The following is a 19376-nucleotide window of genomic DNA, read 5'->3' as shown; positions in this document are numbered from 1 at the left end:
GCGGCATGAAGGGAGTGATGGGAAGATCAGTCCCACGGTGATTTTCAGGGGAATCTGGGCTCTTTACACTCACCAGGGCAAGGCAGAGGCTGAGGAGCAGCCCCCCAGCCATGCCCGAGGCCCCATGCTGCAGTCTGTGCCTACGCTAACGCTGCCACACTGCCCCAGTGCCTTGGAGCGGGAACGTGGTGCAGGGAGGGTTGCAGCCCTGGGGCCCGAGCGAAGGCCCCACTGGCACTGCTTAGAGACAGCGGCTCCTATGGCTGCAGTGTGGGGACAGTGAAGATGTGGGCACCGCCTCTGTCATGGCCCCGCACCACAGCAAAGGAGCTGGCCTGCTGTAGACTGACTGTACGTAAACAAATCTGGTTCATCTCCGGAGAGCCCCAAACACATTGCTCAGGGGCCTGGCTGTGACAGGCGCTTGGTTACCGTGCAGCTCCCCAGACCTTGAGAAGGAAGCTCGGTCAGGACCCATCCCAGCCCTGCAGGAGCTGATTCTGGGGGCTGACACGCCAGGAAATGTGTGAGCCTGCCCCCCAGCCCCCAACCCCTGCTCAGCTAATGCAGCGGAGCCCTTTGGATTGTGTGAATGGGCCTGCAGTCATTTCAGCATCTGTGCCCTGTTTGCAATTCTCAGGCTCTGCCATTTAACTCGCCCTTTTCAGAGGCTATTCCTGAGGTGCTGCGTTCTACGGCTCCAAGCCAAGGCGCAGCGCTGGGCCCACCAGCACCTTGGCACACGTGGGGTAGGGGGAATCATTTGGCAGAGATCTTCACTCTGCCTTTGTCATTGGCTGGGCTACACATGAGCCAGCCTGAGTATCACGACGAGGTTTTTTTCTCCTGCTGATAATAGCTCACCTAATAGCTCACCTTAATTAATTACTCTCGTTATAGTTGGTATGGCAGCACCCATTGTTTCATGTTCTCTGTGTATATATATATATATCTTCCTACTGTATTTTCCACTGCATGCATCCCATGAAGTGGGTTTTAGCCCACGAAAGCTTATGCCCAAATAAATTTGTTACTCTCTAAGGTGCCACAAGGAGTCCTCGTTCTTTTTGCTGATACAGACTAACACAGCTGCCACTCTGAAACCTGACACTTTCAGAGCTGATTGAGACAGCATTAAAGGGGGTGTCCCCAGGCAGGGCTTCAGCCTTCTCCATACAGGACAAGCTCCAACAGGCCAGAGGGGAGCAATGGACCCCCGAGCCAAGCTGTGCATGAGCAGGGAGGAATGGGGACAGTGCACCCCCACACTATACACAGAGTCCCCTCTGTGCATGGCTGAGGGGTACAATGCTGCCCCCAGTACCAAGGCCCTGACCATGCACACAGGACTCTGCCCTGGCCGCCCGGGGCATCTCTCCTGTTCTTTTGGTGGTTTGATTTCCTGTGGGAAGTTTGTAACCACCCGGACTCCAGTCGTCCCCGAGGAGGGGAGTGTGACGTCGCACTCCATATGCTTTATGACAGTATGTTTATAGACTCATAGACTTTAAGGTCAGAAGGGACCATTATGATCATCTAGTCTCACCTCCTGCACAACGCAGGCCACAGAATCTCACCCACCCACTCCTGTAACAAACCCCTAACCTATGTCTGAGTTACTGAAGTCCTCAAATTGTGGTTTGAAGACCTCAAGCTGCAGAGAATCCTCCAGCAAGTGACCCGTGCCCCATGCTGCAGAGGAAGGCGAAAAACCTCCAGGGCCTCTGCCAATCTGCCCTGGAGGAAAATTCCTTCCCGACCCCAAATATGGCGACCAGCTAAACCCTGAGCATGTGGGCAAGACTCACCCGCCAGCACCCAGGAAAGAATTCTCTGTAGTAACTCAGATCCCATCCCATCTAACATCCCATCACAGACCATTGGGCATACTTACCTGCTGATAATCAAAGATAAATGAATGTAAATATGATGTATCTGGAATATGCTTTATGCAAAAGGTCTTTTGTAAGGTATCATTACAAAGCTTATAATCTACTGAGTGTGTCCATCCTATCTGTATAAATGTATCATTCTTGTAGCTGAAGCTAGTATAACTCTGAGGGCCTATTGTAATTATGCAAAGTGGGGGCCATTAATGGTGGTTTAGAATCTTGATGATTCGCATTGACTAGGACAATTGGTTGTAGATGGTTTATTAACCTGCAAGCCTTCCTGTGTACCGTGGGCCAGCCCATGGGTAATGAAGAATGAGGTCTCACAGGATACTGGAATTCATCTTAAATCTGATACTTTTCCATTTAGAAGGAGGGGTGGGAACCAGAGAGACAAAAGATTCCTGCCTTGTGCCAAAGCTATAAAAGGGGGTGGAACAGAACAAAAGGGTCTTCCAGTCATGAGAAGACCCCTAGTTTCCACCTGAGATGTCAGCTGGAGCTAACAAGGACTGTACCGGGGAAAGGATTGGGCCCAGACTAGGAAGGAGTCTAGTCTGTGAAAGAAGCTCATTGGACCATCTCTGAGGCTGAGATATTACCTGCAATCAGTTTCTTAATGTAGGCTTAGACTTGCGTGTTTTGTTTTACTTTGCTTGGTGACTTTGTTTTGTCTGTTATTACTTGAAACCACATGTGGCAAAGTACCTTCTTCTCCTCAGCAGGCTCAGTCCTTTTTAGGCTTGGAGACACAGGCTTGGGCAAAGCAAACCCTTCTAGGTAGCACAGGGTCTGGCTAACCCTTCCCTCAGTCAGTCCCTTGTGCTGGTTACAGAGCACAGCCTTCCTTGCTGGAAGGGTTCAGAGCCCTGTTGCACCTAACTTGCTGGCAGCTTCCTGCTTCTCTCACTCTCCCCCCTGCTTTCATGCCAGGGAGGGTTTAAAAAGGTCTCCAGCAGTTGGGGCCAGCTGAACCTAATTAGTTCCCTGGTAACCCCTGTTCCAGCTGAACCTTATTTCCCCCTGGTTATCTCCCCTCAGTGGCTAGGGAGAGGCCTTTTAACCCCCTGGGACTAATTACTACCCCTCCCTTTGTAGCCATTAGTCCTGGGTTTTCCACACCACTTAAATCTTACTTTTTATACTTAATAAAATCATTTTTGTTTAATAATTATCCCAGAGTAGGTGATTAATATCTGGGGGAACAAACAGCTGTGCATATCTCTCTATCAGAGAAGAGAAGAGTGAGGGGGGATTTGATAGCAGCCTTCAACTACCTGAAGGGGGGTTCCAAAGAGGATGGATCTAGACTGTTCTCAGTGGTGGCAGATGACAGAACAAGGAGCAGTGGTCTCAAGTTGCAGTGCAGGAGGTCTAGGTTGGATATCAGGAAACACAATTTCACTCAGAGAGTGGTGAAGCACTGGAATGGGTTCCCTAGTGAGGTGGTGGAATCTCCATCCTTAGAGGTTTTTAAGGTCTGGCTTGACAAAGCTCTGGCTGGGATGATTTAGTTGGTGTTGGTTCTGCTTTGAGCAGGGGATTGGACTAGATGACCTGCTGAGGTCTCTTCCATGATCAATGTTATAGAGAACGGCCAATTTATGAGTTTATCCTGTATAAGCTTTATACAGAGTAAAACGGATTTATTTGGGGTTTGGATCCCATTGGGAACTGGGTGTCTGGGTTCTGGTGACAGGTGACCTGCTGAGCAGTTTTTGGTTAAAATCTGCAGCTTTGGGGCTGTGGACCAGACCTGGGTCTGTGTTGCAGCAGGCTAGCGTGTTTGGCTGAACAAAGCAGGGTTCTGGAGTCCCAAGCTGGCAGTGAAAACGGGCTCAGAGGTAATTTCAGCACATCAAGTGACAGTCCCAAGGGGGTCGCTGTGACCGAACCCATCACAGGGAGCTTTGAACGGGAGCTGGAATCAGAGGGAGAGCCTGGAATGGGCATGGAGCATGGCAGTGACACACTGCCTGCAGTTCCCCCACCTGCTGGGTGATAGCCAAGCTGAAGTGACAAAGGGGGCTGCAGTTTGGCTGGATCTCAGGTGTTAGGCCCTCTCCTGAGAGGAACAGGATCAGGCATAGGAGGGGAGAGCTCTCCTGGCCCCTGATCTTCTCCTGGGCTCCAGAAGCGGGAACAAGCCTAATTAGACTTACTCGGTCCATGGCGTCTCTTTCTCTGCCAGTCACAGGGTAACTGCTGAACGCCAGAGCCGATACTAAAAGATACCATAGTATCCTTGACAGCAAGTTAAAAAAGTATGGATTGGATAAATGGACTATAAGGGGGATAGAAAGCTGGCTAGATCTTTGGGCTCAACGGGTAGTGATCAATGGCTCCACGTCTAGCTGGCAGCCGGTATCAAGCGGAGTGCCCTAAGGGTCGGTCCTGGGGCCGGTTTTGTTCAACATCTTTATTAATGATCTGGATGATGGGATGAATTGCACCCTCAGCAAGTTTGCAGATGACACTAAACTGGGAGGAGAGGTAGATACGCTGGAGGGTAGGATTAGGATCCACAGTGAACTAGACAAATTGGAGGATTGGGCCAAAAGAAATCTGATGAGCTTCAACAAGGACAAGTGCAAAGTCCTGCACTTAGAACAGAAGAATCCCATTCACCGCTACTAGTTGAAGACCAACTGGTTAAGCATCAGTTCCGCAGAAAAGGACCTGGGGATTGCAGTGGACAAGAAGCTGGATATGAGTCAGCAGTGGGCCCTTGTTGCCAAGAAGGCTAACGGCATTTTGGGCTGTATAAGTAGCAGCATTGCCAGCAGATTGAGGGAAGTGATCATTCCCCTCTATTCGGCACTGGTGAGGCCACATTTGGAGTTACTGTGTCCAGTTTTGGGCCCCCCACTACAGAAAGAATGTGGACAAATAGCGGACAGTCCAGTGGAGGGCAACAAAAATGATTAGGGGGCTGGGGCACATGACTTGCAAGGAGAGGCTGAGGGAACTGGGGTTATTTAGTCTGCAAAAGAGAAGAGTGAGGGGGGATTTGATAGCTGCTTTCAACTACCTGAAGGGGGGTTCCCAAGAGGATGGAGCTAGGCTATTCTCAGTGGTGGCAGTGACAGAACAAGGAGCAATGATCTCAAGTTGCAGTGCAGGAAGTATAGGTTGGATATTAGGAAACACTATTTCACTAGGAGGGTGGTGAAGGTGGAATGGGTTCCCTAGGGAGGTGGGGGAATCTCCTTCCTTAGAGGTTTTTAAGGTCAGGCTTGACAAAGCCCTGGCTGGGATGATTTATTTGGGGATTGGTCCTGCTTTGAGCAGGGGGTTGGACTAGATGACCTCCTGAGGTCTTTTCCAAACCAAATCTTCTATGATTCTATGAATTCCAAACTCACCAGGAATGTTCTCAGCAGGGGTGGCCAGAACGCTATTGATTTGGGGACAACTCAGAAGAGGGAAAGTGGGAACACACGGAGCCATGGGCAACTGTTGATAGCACTCCCTGTGCAGCACCCACCACATACCGTCACGAAGCGGCCCAGGCACCTCGCCACCTCATTAGGTGTCACTGGCATCCGCAAACCCTCGCTCAGCTGCCACCGAACCCTGCAGGTGCCTACACTCGACGGTTTCCGAGTGGACGTTCCACACACACTGACACTTCTGCCTCTGGGCGTTGTACTGCAGCCCCCTGGCAGGCCTGCAGCGCCTGAGTCCCAGTGCGAGCCATGAATGGGGCATTCCTCCACTGTACTCTGCTGTGGGGCCCATTCCCACAGGCACACTCACAGCCTGCCCAGCTCCACCCAAAGCAGCCACGAGATGCAGAGGAGCAGGCGTTCCCTGCTACCCGCCAGCCCAGCAGGCTGGGCACTCACCCAGGAGGGGAGACGCACGGTCCTGGTCCCCCGCTCCAATTGCTCTAATTCTGTACCCACCATGGAACAGCTTCACCGGGAGAGACTGAGGAGCCCAGGGCAGATCAGCCCTTGGCCCCTGGTGAGGGCACTCTCCTGAGAGGTGGCAGATCCCTGTTCACAGGTCTTCTGCTCCAACCACTGGGCAAGAGGTTAGGGGCTCATGGCAAGCAGAGACAGGCACCGCTCTGCAGCTTGGATTGCACGCCACAGGCCCTAGAACTCCCTCCAGCGACTGGAGGCCCTTTTCCACCCTAGCGTTGGGAGAGGAGGAGGGTGCTGATGCAGGGGTTGGGTCAGACCCAACTCGAGGCCTGAAAACATTTAGGAAGTTTCTGCTCGGGGAGGTTGCTCATTCTCCCCCAGAAGCAGAAGCCCCCACTTTAGGGAAGACTCTTTCTCAGTCAGTGGGCTCCTGAAAGGGACACTCTCTGTCTTCAGCCCAGAGACACATTGGGGATTGTGCCAGAAACTAACCATCTGTGACTCTCCGTCCGCTGTGGCTGAGGTGCTGACAAGTGATGGCAGGGCAGCACTGGGGGCTTGGCAGTTAGTCACTCCAACCCAGAGCTTCAGGGGTAGTTAGGACTTTAATTGGACTAAATCAGTGGAAGTTAGGAGCCCAGTTAGATTATCTTGGAGGATCTGGGCCTCAGTGACTTCCCCAGCAAACAGGTTCCATTATAAATCCAAGGATATTTTCTCTAACTGCCTCTAGTCCAGCCAGGATCTCAAACCCCAGCTGTACTCTGCATACATCCTACCGTATAACAGGGCGTGAACCCCGTCCGAACCCAGCTGCAGAGCTCAGAGCTGGCTGAATTTAGCTCCTGCTCTAGTCCACAAATCGTGCGGGATTAATCCTGATTTTCCATGGAGGCAATCATTACACCCAAATATGTGAGCAAAAATGTTCAGCCTGTGCGTTGTTCAGGCTGTTGTGAATATTGTTACTCGTGGGCTACGATTGATCATCTGAGCTACCCGATTCTGTTTCTGTTCACTGACTGGACAGCTGAATAATGAACAATCCAGAAGGGCCCATTAGACCATCTAGTCATATTTCAGACTAAGGTATTTACGGGAATGGATGTGCAAGAGAACACTCATTCAAGCTGCGACCTGTGAAGCTTCCAGCACCCACAGGCATCTCCATTAAACCTGGGGGAAAGTTTGTCTAAATGTTGAAATTCACAAAATTACAAAATAAAAACAGGGAAGTTTGGAATGACGTTTTTGTGATTTCCTTGCCCCCTCCCTTCCGCACCCCAAATGTTTGAACAAGGGGTGAAAATGTTTCAGACTCTGAGGAGATTCTACCCGGCTGCCGTGGATAATCAGCGGGCCCAACAAGGGGCTCTGATTCCTCCTCTGGCCATGCCTTCAGGAGAAGGCTTTTCACTAATGGTGCTGTTTACATTGCTGTAGTTAAACTGTAGTTAAACAAAGCTCTGTGTGAACACTCTTATTTCCTTTAAAGAGCAGCTATAGCTGTTTGGCTTAAGCCTGTTTCTCAGCGACACAAGCAAGAGGGATGGGGTTGGTACAGCAGACGTGTTCTCCTGAGCATGAAGCAAGTGCTCAGGCGGGAGGGGCCTGGGCAGGCTGAAGACTTTCTAAACCCCACTCTTTGTAACCCAACCCTTGGGGGACAGTGATCCTGTGGGTCCACCTTTCCTGCCTCTCAGTCCAAGCAGCTCGTCTCTCTGGCAGCAGAGGGATGAGGGCAGCTCTGTGTGGCACCCATCGGCTCTGCTCCGTCTGGGACACAGGGACTGCCAGACCAGGCCATCTAGCCAGAGGCAAACAGAAGGAGTTTGCCTGGGATCTGTCTGAGCAGAGGTACGCTAAGTGCTGCATTAGGGGGACTGCGCTGGTGAGTATCCATCTGAGTGTCTGTTGAGGGGACAGTTTGGCAGTTTGACCGTGTGCTTGATTGTTTGATTGCTTGTTTGAACAGTGTGAATTGGGAGTGCTTTGTTCCAGCTGGGCCTGACTGTTATAAAAAGGCAGTCAGCTGCGAACCAGCTGAGCAGCAGATAGCAGAGAGGCAAACAGAAGGAGTTTGCCTGGGAGTTCGCCTGGAGAGAGCCCACTGAGGCCCCCCTCTCGCAGGATGCTCTGAGTAGCTTCTGCTACAAGTAAGGAAGCTCTCAGAAGGAAGAGACTATGGATGCTGAGCGATCCGCTGTTGTGACCTGCACAGGATGCGCCATGTTTGTCTTCCTTCCACAGGATAGAAGCGACTTCGTCTGTACAAAGTGCAAGGTGATCTCCATATTGGAAGAGAAGATTCAAGGTCTGGAGAAACGAATATCAACCCTGCGTTCCATAAAAGAAAATGAGGATTTCCTGGATAGACGTCAGGAGCAGCTTCAGCGGGCACAATGTTCTGAAGATTCAGAGCAGGCTACGCAGCGGGGACAGAAGGCCAGCGAGGATAAGTGGTGGCATGTGACTTCCAGAAGGGGAAAGAGTACCAGAAACTTTCATGTACCAGAAACACAGATGCAGGTGAGCAACCGTTTTCATGTTCTCTCCGCAGGTACTAGTGCAGAGAGTGGAGTGGATGATACATCTGATGGAACAGAGCAGAAGGAGACTCCACTGATTGGAAGGCATGAGATGCACTGTCCTAGGGATGGGGTTCCACGACCACCACTCCCAAGAGGAGGAGGAGGAGGGTGGTGGTGGTCGGGGACTTTCTCCTCAGGGGGACTGAGTCATCTATCTGCCGCCCTGACCGGGAAAACCGAGAGGTGTGCTGCTTGCCAGGGGCTAGGATTCACGATGTGACGGAGAGACTGCCGAGACTCATCAAGCCCTCAGATCGCTACCCCTTCCTGCTTCTCCACATGGGCACCAAAGATACTGCCAAGAATGACCTTGAGCGTATCACTGCAGACTACGTGGCTCTGGGAAGAAGGATAAAGGAGTTTGAGGCGCAAGTGGTGTTCTCGTCTATCCTCCCTGTGGCAGGAAAAGGCCAGGGTAGAGACCGTTGAATCGTGGAAATCAACGAATGGCTACGCAGATGGTGTCGGAGAGAAGGGTTTGGATTATTTGACAATGGGATGACAGCTGCGAGCAGCGGCACAGGAGGCAGCAAACAGGGCTGCTAACAGGGGAGTTTGCGTGGGAGTTAGCAGGGGGAGGAGGAAGGGGGCCGCGCCGTGTCCCCTGTGTTACCCTAGATACAAGCACCAAGCGAGGCCGGGACAGCAGCAGCCATGAGCCAAGCAGCAGAGGACACACCAAGGATGAGAGCATGCAGCAGCTGCGGTATGTACCTGGTTCTAGCAGGGGACCCAGAACAGTACTATGTATGTATGAAGTGTCGCCTAATAGAGCTGCTGGAGGAAAAGATCCAGGGCCTAGAGCTGCAGGTGGAAACCCTGATAGAGAATAGAAGGGGGTTCGAGCAGCTGATGGAGCAATGGCAGGCAGTAACTGAAGGGGAACGCCCAGGGGCACAGGTGGGAGCAGGGGCTAAGGCCAGTGAGGGGGGACCACCAGACGAGGAGGATGGGCGGTGGAAGCATGTGACTGTGAGAAGCAGGCCAAGGAAAAGGAGAGCCAGTGAGGGGGAAATAGAGCTAAGGAACAGGTTTGAAGGTTTGGAGAATGAGGAAGGGGTAAAGAATATGGTAGCTGATGGTGGGAGGCCAAGGAAAAAGAGACGAGCGGCCAGTCCCATAAATAGAGGGGAGGAGTCTATGGAGGCAACACCAAGTTTGGGTCAGGGGAGATTACAGGATGGCTTAAGGGGAACCACAAGGGAAGATAGGAATGGAAGGAGCTTGCAACCAGGGGGAACGGGGGATAGGTTAGAGGACCGCACTGTCCCCAGGCAAAGGCAGGTCTACGTGATTGGGGACTCCATACTGAGAAGGTTGGACAGGCCTGTGACCAGGGCCGATCCGGAGAACAGAAGGGTGTGCTGTCTACCGGGCGCTAAAATACGGGATGTGGACCTGAGGTTGAAAAGGATCCTAAGAGGAGCAGGTAAGAACCCTTTGGTCATCCTTCATGTGGGAACGAATGATACTGCTAGATTCTCGCTAGACAGGATCAAGGGAGACTATGCCAGGTTGGGTAAGACGCTTAAGGAAATTGAGGCTCAGGTGATCTTCAGTGGGATCCTACCTGTCCCTAGGGAAGGGCGCCAAAGGGGTGAGAGAATTCTGACGATTAATAGTTGGCTGAGAGAGTGGTGTTACAAGGAGGGCTTTGGGATGTATGGGCACTGGGAGGCTTTTGGGGACAGACAACTGTTCTCACGGGATGGGCTCCACCTAAGTAGGGAAGGAAGTAGACTTCTAGGAGGGAGGCTGGCTCATCTGATTAAAAGAGCTTTAAACTAGACACTGGGGGGAGACGGTTGGGAGAGGCCCTGGTGCACTCCACGCCAAATTTATACATTGGGAGTGAGAACAAGAAGATAACAACAGATATAGCCGGAGGGGGACAGTTAGGTGTAAGGAAGAGGGGGGGACAGATACTAGATCGACAGGTCATACTGGTAGTACTGTGTCCCTACCGAGCGGGGTGAGAAGAGTGAGAGGAGCCCAACAGCAAAAGGTAGGATGTTTGTTCACCAATGCGAGAAGCTTAGGTAATAAAATGGAGGAACTGGAGCTCCTGGTCCGAGAATTGAAACCGGATATCGTAGGAATAACCGAAACATGGTGGAACGATAGCCATGACTGGAGTACAGGTATGGAAGGGTATGTGCTGTTTAGAAAAGACCGATGCAAAGGTAAAGGTGGGGGAGTAGCATTGTATATCAGTAATGAGGTGAAATGTAATGAAATAACTAGCAATGCAATGGTTAATACGGAGTCTGTGTGGGCAATGGTCACATTAGGGAAGAAAACTACCAGAGCCTCACCCGGGATAGTGATTGGGGTGTGCTATAGACCGCCAGGATCTAGCTTGGAGACGGATAGAGAGCTCTTTAATGTTTTTAAGGAGGTAAACACTAATAGGAACTGCTTGATCATGGGAGACTTTAACTTCCCAGATATAGATTGGGAAACAAATGCTAGTAATAACAATAGGGCTCAGCTTTTCCTAGACGTGATAGCTGATGAATTCCTCCATCAAGTGGTTGCTGAACCGACGAGGGGGGATGCCATATTAGATCTGATTTTGGTGAGTAATGAGGACCTTGTTGAGGAAATAGTTGTAGGGGACAACCTTGGCTCGAGTGATCACGAGCTAATTCGTTTCAAAATTAATGAGAGGATAATCAATATTGCATCTGAGACTAGGGTTTACGATTTCAAAAGGGCTAACTTTACTAAATTAAGACGACTAGTTAGGGAAGTGGACTGGACCAACATATTTAGGAATCTAAAGGTAGATGACGCCTGGGGTTACTTCAGGTTGAAATTGCAGGAGTTGTCAGAGGCATGTATCCCGAGAAAGGGAAAACGGCTCGTAGGTAGCAGTTTTAGACCGAGCTGGATGACCAAGCGTCTTAGAGGGGTCATTAAGAAAAAACAGAAAGCGTACCGGGAGTGGAAAATGGGAGGGATCAGTAAAGAAACCTACCTTATTGAGGTCAGAGGGTGTAGGGATGCAGTGAGAAAGGCAAAGCGACAGGTGGAGATGGACCTAGCGAAGGGGATTAAAACCAATAGCAAAAGGTTTTTTAGCCATATAAATAGGAAGAAAACCAAGAAGGAAGAAGTGGGACCGCTTAAAACTTTAAACGGAGTGGAGATTAGGGATAATCTTGGAATGGCACAATATCTGAATGAATATTTTGCCACGGTCTTTAATGAGGCTAATGAAGGGCTAAGGAATAGTGATAGAGGGACCGATGGGAATGAAGATATGGGGGTAGACATTACAGTATCTGAGGTGGAGGCCAAACTTGAACAGCTTAACGGAAGTAAATCGGGGGGCCCGGATAATCTTCATCCTAGAATATTAAGGGAATTGGCGAGTGATATTGCTAGCCCGTTAGCGATGATTTTTAATAAATCTCTAAATTCGGGGATTGTACCGTTGGACTGGAGATTAGCTAATGTAGTTCCTATATTCAAGAAGGGGAAAAAAAGTGACCCGGGTAACTACAGGCCTGTTAGTTTAACATCTGTAGTATGCAAAGTAATGGAAAAAATTTTGAAAGAGAGAGTGGTTAAGGAGCAGGAGGCCGATGACAACTGGGATAGATTACAGCATGGATTTACGAAAGGTAGATCGTGCCAAACCAATCTGATCTCCTTCTTTGAGAAAGTAACAGATTTTTTAGACAAGGGAAATGCGGTGGATCTAATATATCTGGATTTCAGTAAGGCGTTTGATACGGTACCGCATGAGGAATTATTGGTTAAATTGGAAAAGATGGGGATCGAAATGAAAATCCAGAGGTGGATAAGGAGTTGGTTAAAGGGGAGATTGCAGAGGGTAGTACTGAAAGGGGAACTGTCGGGTTGGAGGGGGGTTACCAGTGGAGTTCCTCAAGGTTCGGTTTTGGGTCCTATTTTATTCAATCTATTTATTGCTGACCTGGGAACCAAGAGTAGGAGTGGGCTGATAAAGTTTGCGGACGACACCAAGTTGGGAGGTATTGCCAATTCGGAGAAGGATCGGGATATCCTCCAGGGAGATTTGGATGACCTTGTAAACTGGAGTATTAGTAACAGGATGAAATTCAATAGTGAGAAGTGTAAGGTTATGCATTTAGGGATGACTAACAAGAATTTTAGTTATAAGCTAGGGACGCACCAGTTGGAAGTAACGGAGGAGGAGAAGGACCTGGGAGTCCTGGTTGATCGTAGGATGACTATGAGTAGGCAATGTGATGTGGCCGTTAAAAAAGCTAATGCGGTCTTGGGTTGCATTAGGCGGGGTATTTCTAGTAGGGATAAGGAAGTGCTAGTCCCGTTATATAAGGCGTTGGTGAGACCTCATTTGGAGTACTGTGTGCAGTTTTGGTCTCCCATGTTTAAGAAGGATGAGTTAAAACTGGAACGGGTACAAAGAAGGGCCACTAGAATGATCAGAGGAATGGAAGGCCTGTCGTATGACAGGAGACTTGAGGAGCTCGGTTTGTTTTCCTTAACCAAAAGAAGGATAAGGGGAGATATGATTGCACTCTTTAAATATATCAGAGGGATAAATACCAGGGAAGGAGAGGAATTATTTCAGCTCAGTGCTAATGTAGACACGAGGACAAACGGATATAAATTGTCAGTCAGGAAATTTAGGCTTGAAATTAGACGAAGGTTTCTAACCATCAGGGGAGTGCAATTCTGGAACAGCCTACCGAGGGAAACAGTAGGGGCGAAGGACCTCCATGACTTTAAGATTAAGCTAGATAAGTTTATGGAGGAGATGGTATAATAGGATAACGGGCTTAGTCAATAGGTCAATTAAGTGCCAAACTGGTACTTAATTGGGTCAAATTGGGTCAATGATATGATATTCTTAACCTCTTTCAGAGGGTATGGCTGGAGAGTCTTGCCCGCATGCTCGGGGTTCAGCTGACCGCCATATTTGGGGTCGGGAAGGAATTTTCCTCCAGTGCAGATTGGCAGTGTCCCTGGAGGTTTTTCGCCTTCCTCCGAAGCATGGGGCAGGGGTCGCTTGCTAAAAGAGTGGGTAGATCGGCTAATGTGGCCTGCATCTTGCAGGAGGTCAGACTAGATGATCATAATGGTCCCTTCTGATCTTGAATTCTATGATTCTATGATTCCAAGAAGAAGGAGTGCTAGGCAGAGACGGGCTCCACCTCACGAAGAGAGGGAAGAGCATCTTTGCAAGCAGGCTGGCTAACCTAGTGAGGAGGGCTTTAAACTAGGTTCACCAGGGGAAGGAGACCAAAGCCCCGAGGTAAGTGTGGAAATGGGATATCGGGAGAAAGCACAAGTAGGTGAGTGCAAGAGGGGAGGGCTCCTGCCCCATACTGGGACACCAGGACGATCAGTGAGTTATCTTACATGCCTATAGACAAATGCAAGAAGCCTGGGGAACAAGCAGGGAGAACTAGAAGTCCTGGCACAGTCAAGGAATTATGATGTAATTTGAATAACAGAGACTTGGTGGGATAACTCACATGATTGGAGTACTGTCATGGATGGATATAAACTGTTCAGGAAGGACAGGCAGGGCAGAAAAGATGGGGGAGTTGCGCTGTATGTAAGAGAGCAGTATGACTGCTCAGAGCTCCAGTATGAAACTGCAGAAAAACCTGAGAGTCTCTGGATTAAATTTAGAAGTATGAACAACAAGGGTGATGTCGTGGTAGGAGTCTGCTACAGACCACCAGACCAGGGGGATGAGGTGGACGAGGCTTTCTTCCAGCAACTAACAGAAGTTGCTAGATCACAGGCCCTGGTTCTCATGGGTGACTTTAATCACCCTGATATCTGCTGGGAGAGCAATACAGCAGTGCACAGACAATCCAGGAAGTTTCTGGAAAGTGTAGGGGACAATTTCCTGGTGCAAGTGCTGGAGGAACCAACTAGGGGAAAAGCTCATCTTGACCTGCTGCTCACAAACAGGGAAGAAATAGTAGAGGAAGCAATAGTGGATGGGAACCTGGGAGGCAGTGACCATGAGATGGTCGAGTTCAGGATCCTGACACAAGGAAGAAAGGAGAGCAGTAGAACAGAGACCCTGGACTTCAGAAAAGCAGACTTCGACTCCCTCAGGAAACTGATGGGCAAGGTCCCCTGGGAGAATAACATGACGGGGAAAGGAGTCGAGGAAAGCTGGCTGTATTTTAAAGAATCCTTATTGAGGTTGCAGGAACAAACCATCCCGATGTGTAGGAAGAAAAGTAAATATGGCAGGCGACCAGCTTGGCTTAACAGTGAAATCCTTGCTCGTCTTAAACACAAAAAAACAGCTTACAAGAAGTGGAAGATTGGACAAATAACCAGGGAGGAGTATAAAAGTATTGCTCAGGCATGCAGGAGTGAAATTAGGAAGGCCAAATCACACTTGGAGTTGCAGCTAGCCGGAGATGTTAGGAGTAACAAGAAGGGTTTCTTCAGATATGTTAGCAACAAGAAGAAAGTCAAGGAAAGTGTGGGCCCCTTGCTGAATGAGGGAGGGAACCTAGTGACAGAGGATGTGAAGAAAGCTAGTGTACTCAATGCTTTTTTTGCCTCTGTCTTCACAGACAAGGTCAGCTCCCAGACAGCTGCACTCTGCAGCACGGTACGGGGAGGAGGTGACCAGCTCTCTGTGGAGAAAGAAGTAGTTCGGGACTATTTAGAAAAGCTGGACGAGAACAAGTCCATGGGGCCGGATGCACTGCATCCGAGGGTGCTAAAGGAGTTGGCCGATGAGATTGCAGAGCCATTGGCCATTATCTTTGAAAAATCATGGAGATCGGGGGAGGTCCCGGATGACTGGAAAAAAGCTAATGTAGTGCCCATCTTTAAAAAAGGGAAGAAGGAAGATCCAGGGAACTACAGGCCAGTCAGTCTCACCTCAGTCCCTGGAAAAATCATGGAACAGGTCCTCAAGGAATCAATTCTGAACCACTTAAAGGAGGGGAAAGTGATCAGGAACAGTCAGCATGGATTCACCAAGGGCAAGTCATGCCTGACTAACCTAATTGCCTTCTATGATGAGATAACCGGCTCTGTGGATGAGGGGAAAGCAGTGGATGTGCTATTTCTGGACTTTAGCAAAGCTTTTGATACAGTCTCCCACAGTATTCTTGCCAGCAAGTTAAAGAAGTCTGGGCTGGATGAATGGACGGTAAGGTGGATAGAAAACTGGCTAGATGGTCAGCTCAACGGGTAGTGATCAATGGTTCCATGTCTAGTTGGCAGCCGGTATCAAGTGGAGTGCCCCAAGGGTCGGTGCTGGGGCCGGTTTTGTTCAATATCTTCATTAACGATCTGGAGGATGGTGTGGACTGCACCCTTAGCAAGTTTGCAGATGACACTAAACTGGGAGGAGTGGTTGATACGCTGGAGGGTAGGGATAGGATACAGAGGGACCTAGACAAATTAGAGGATTGGGCCAAAAGAAATATGATGAGGTTCAACAAGGACAAGTGCAGAGTCCTGCACTTAGGACGGAAGAATCCCATGCACTGCTACAGACTAGGGACCGAATGGCTGGGCAGCAGTTCTACAGAAAAGGACCTAGGGGTTACGGTGGACGAAAAGCTGAATATGAGTCAACAGTGTGCCCTTGTTGCCAAGAAGGCTAATGGCATTTTGGGTTGTATAAGTAGGGGCATTTCCAGCAGATCAAGGGACGTGATCATTCCCCTCTATTCAGCACTGGTGAGGCCTCATCTGGAGTACTGTGTCCAGTTTTGGGCCCCACACTACAAGAAGGATGTGGATAAATTGGAGAGAGTCCAGCGGAGGGCAACAAAAATGATTAGGGGGCTGGAGCACATGACTTATGAGGAGAGGCTGAGGGAACTGGGATTGTTTAGCCTGCAGAAGAGAAGAATGAGGCGGGATTTGATAGCTGCTTTCAACTACCTGAAAGGAGGTTCCAAAGAGGATGGATCTAGACTGTTCTCAGAGGTAGAAGATGACAGAACAAGGAGTAATGGTCTCAAGTTGCAGAGGGGGAGGTTTAGGTTGGACATTAGGAAAAACTTTTTCACTAGGAGGGTGGTGAAGCACTGGAATGGGTTACCTAGGGAGGTGGTGGAATCTCCTTCCTTAGAGGTTTTTAAGGTCAGGCTTGCCAAAGCCCTGGCTGGGATGATTTAGTTGGGTTTGGTCCTGCTTTGAGCAGGGGGTTGGACTAGATGACCTCCTGAGGTCTCTTCCAACCCTGAGATTCTATGATTCTAAGGATCCCTGCAGTGGACACTTACGATCAGTGATGGTCATTCAAGTGACACACTTCGCTCAGAGGGGGCTGGGCTTGCTGTCCCCCACCAACAGGACACAGGCCTCGTCCTGCTCATTTGTGGCCGCAGGGAGCCGAGCAGCTGGGAAAGGAGGGGACACCCTTCAATGGATATGCAGGACCGTTATTGGGGCACCACGGGAGCTGGCAATAGCTACAGCTGTTCTTTACAAAACCCCTCAGAGACAAAAGCAGTGTTTCATTTGCAGCGGGAAATGGAAACTCCTCTCTGCTCACAGCAAGCGGGCATCAGCACACCAGCTAACTGCAGCGGAGGTGAAAGGAACCAAGCCTTTGAGAAGCCAGACAAGATCCTCACTGCACTCATCAGAGCAGTAAGCGGGCCTCCTGCTGGACGTTAGAGCAGGAGACGTGCCTGTGACGGAGTGTGAATGTTCTTGATGTGTTCTTTGACTACTGAGTGGGGAGTATTAACCTGGGAAGGTTGCAGGGGAGTTTTGTTGGAACTGTCTGCCTTGGGGAAGGGAGGATACCTGAGCATGTAACACGAGAACCCAGGACGGGGATTGGAGACCAGGTAACACCTCTGCCCAGGAAACTGGACAAAGGACACAAAGGCTGGGGGAGGAGCCGGGGGGAGGCTGAGTGAGAGGCTGGAGGGAGTTTCAGTTTGGAGCTGGCTGGGAAATGGAGAGGGACGTCCCGATGGGGCTTGGGGTTCCCAACGGGGCTGTGGCCTCCCTGGGGGCCCCAGAAAGACCTAACTAAAGGGGGTCCTGTTGTCTGTACTGGCAAGACCTGTTTTGGACTGTGTTCCTGTTGTCTAAATAAACCTTCTGCTTTACTGGCAGGCTGAGAGTCACGGTGAATTGCAGGAAGCCGGGGTGCAGGGCCTGGTCTCCCCCACACTCCGTGACAGTGCCACCTGCCTAAGGCCTAGCATGGTCTGCCTGCACCCCGAGCAGCTGGAGCCACCCCAGGAACTGTGTTAGAGATGATCCCAGTCAGGAAACAGCCACCCACCCACCAGGCCCCTCCTTGAGCTCATCAGCAGGGGCTGTGGAACAGGTCAGCTTGGGGCAGTGGAACCGGCAGGGAGCACAGACGGAGCCGCCAGCCAACTGGAGCTGACGGGGATTAGGACACTTGTGGGCCAAACCCTTTGCCCTTGTTGTGCAGGGCTGGGTCCCCTTGTGCCAGCGTGAAAGGGCCAAAGTGAAGCTCCCACTAGCGTCAGTGGGAACCGACCCAGGCCCACAGGTAGGAACTCGACACAATCTCTCCAAATAACCACCACCCAGAGGGCCTCAGTCAGAGCTCCCCTCGGGGGCGGGGAGGCTTCTCCCAGAGGGCCCCCAGTCAGAGCTCCCCCTGGTGGGGGGTGTTTTGCCAGAGGGCCCCGAGTCAAACTCGCCCCTCCCAGGAAGGTCTCTACAACAGCATCCCACTCCCTCACTGTGTTCTCTGAAGCTCTGTCGAAGGAGCAGACGCTTTCGAGCAGCTCCAGGGCGCTGATTTCCACCAGCCGGGGATCTTGCCCAGTCGCCTGTTTCACTTCACTCCTAAGGCCCCGGCATCAGAACGTCCTCAAGAGAGCAGGAAACCCGACCGAAGATCCCTCCCTCTCACCTCACCAGCCCGTCTATGCTGCGTCTCCCAGGCAGGAGCATGGGGCCGGCAGCCTTTCCCGAAAGCTGCCCCCTACCAGGCACTGAGCTCTGGCAAGCCCCACATGTAGTGGGCCAGGCTGCTCCCTCCCTGCCGTCCCCTGGCTGCTGATCTCTCCTCTTACCTTCTGCACTGAGGAGTTTGCGATCCCTGTACATGTCAGTGAGAAAGAGGCTGTTCACCAGGGTGGATTTCCCCAGGCCAGACTCTCCTGGGGAAGCAGAAAGACAACAGTTCACGGAGGTCAGAAGCAAGGCAAGAGGCCTGGGATCCTTTGGCCCCTGTTAGGGTCCCAGGGCACGTGCCAAAGAGATAGGAGCAGGAGCTGCTGCTCCAGTAACGACGGCACCGCAACCCAGGAAGTGTGACCCCAACCCACAGACCCCGTGTGCCCGGAATCCTCTGGGATTTCTGCCTCCTCCCCAAAGCAGCAGCAGGGCCATCGCTGGAGCCCAGGCACTCCCAGGGGAGAGGAATGGAAGACACGCATCTCTTCCACTGTGCTCTGCGGCTGAGTTCCCGGGACATGCGAGCTCCTGAACACGGGAGTGTGAATCCACCTGCCCAGCTCCCGCAGTCTACACTGCCGGGGTCTCTTCTTCCTTCCTCCCCTGCCCATTTTCACCCAGCGTGCAGGTCAGCTCTGCTCCCGCAGCAGGAGGCACATTCCCCCACAGCCTGTCCCAGCACACCTGTGCCCGGGGGCCCCTTTGAAGGGCTACTGGGTGAGGCCTCAGGGGTGCCCCTACCTGCCACCATCAGCGTGAAGTCAAACCCCTTCTTCACCGATTTCCGATGGACCTGATTGGGGAGCGTCGCAAACCCCACATACTCCTTATCGTCCTGCAGGGCAGAGGAGGGGGGCATGTGAATCTGGAGTGCCACCCCCATCTCACTCCCCCCTTGCCCCCGGGGCATACCCGCCGCTGGGATGGAGAGCAGTCAGCCAGCCCCATTCTGCGCCCTGGCCCTTGTCACCAAAGCCTAAGCAGGCTAGGGCTCCCTCTGACCTCCAGCGCTCACGATGGGCAGGGGAAGAGCCTCCGCTGATGACTACAGAGCCCATCTGCTGGGAGTGAGGCCGTGTCTGAATTCCCCAGCGTTGAGGCTTGCCCTGCTC

The 19376-nt window shown here is 51.2% G+C and overlaps 1 protein-coding gene across 4 annotated transcripts in view; it reads right to left on the bottom strand.

Annotated features, from left to right (window-relative positions):
* The window catches only part of LOC123353269 (septin-4-like), a 97381-nt gene that overhangs the window by 31053 nt on the left and 46952 nt on the right, over positions 1-19376 (bottom strand). For all 4 annotated transcript variants that reach the window (XM_044994238.1, XM_044994239.1, XM_044994240.1 and 1 more), the window contains 2 exons: positions 19006-19099; positions 18381-18467 (listed from right to left, as the gene is read on the bottom strand). In XM_044994238.1, the coding sequence (XP_044850173.1) occupies positions 18381-18467; positions 19006-19099 (181 nt within the window). The remainder of the gene's footprint in view (positions 1-18380; positions 18468-19005; positions 19100-19376) is intronic.

The sequence above is a fragment of the Mauremys mutica genome, chromosome 19 (genome assembly GCF_020497125.1).
Source record: "Mauremys mutica isolate MM-2020 ecotype Southern chromosome 19, ASM2049712v1, whole genome shotgun sequence".
In the NCBI taxonomy this organism is placed as follows: domain Eukaryota; kingdom Metazoa; phylum Chordata; order Testudines; family Geoemydidae; genus Mauremys; species Mauremys mutica.
Note: the sequence above shows the minus strand (reverse complement) of the source record. Positions and strands in the feature narration are given on the sequence as shown.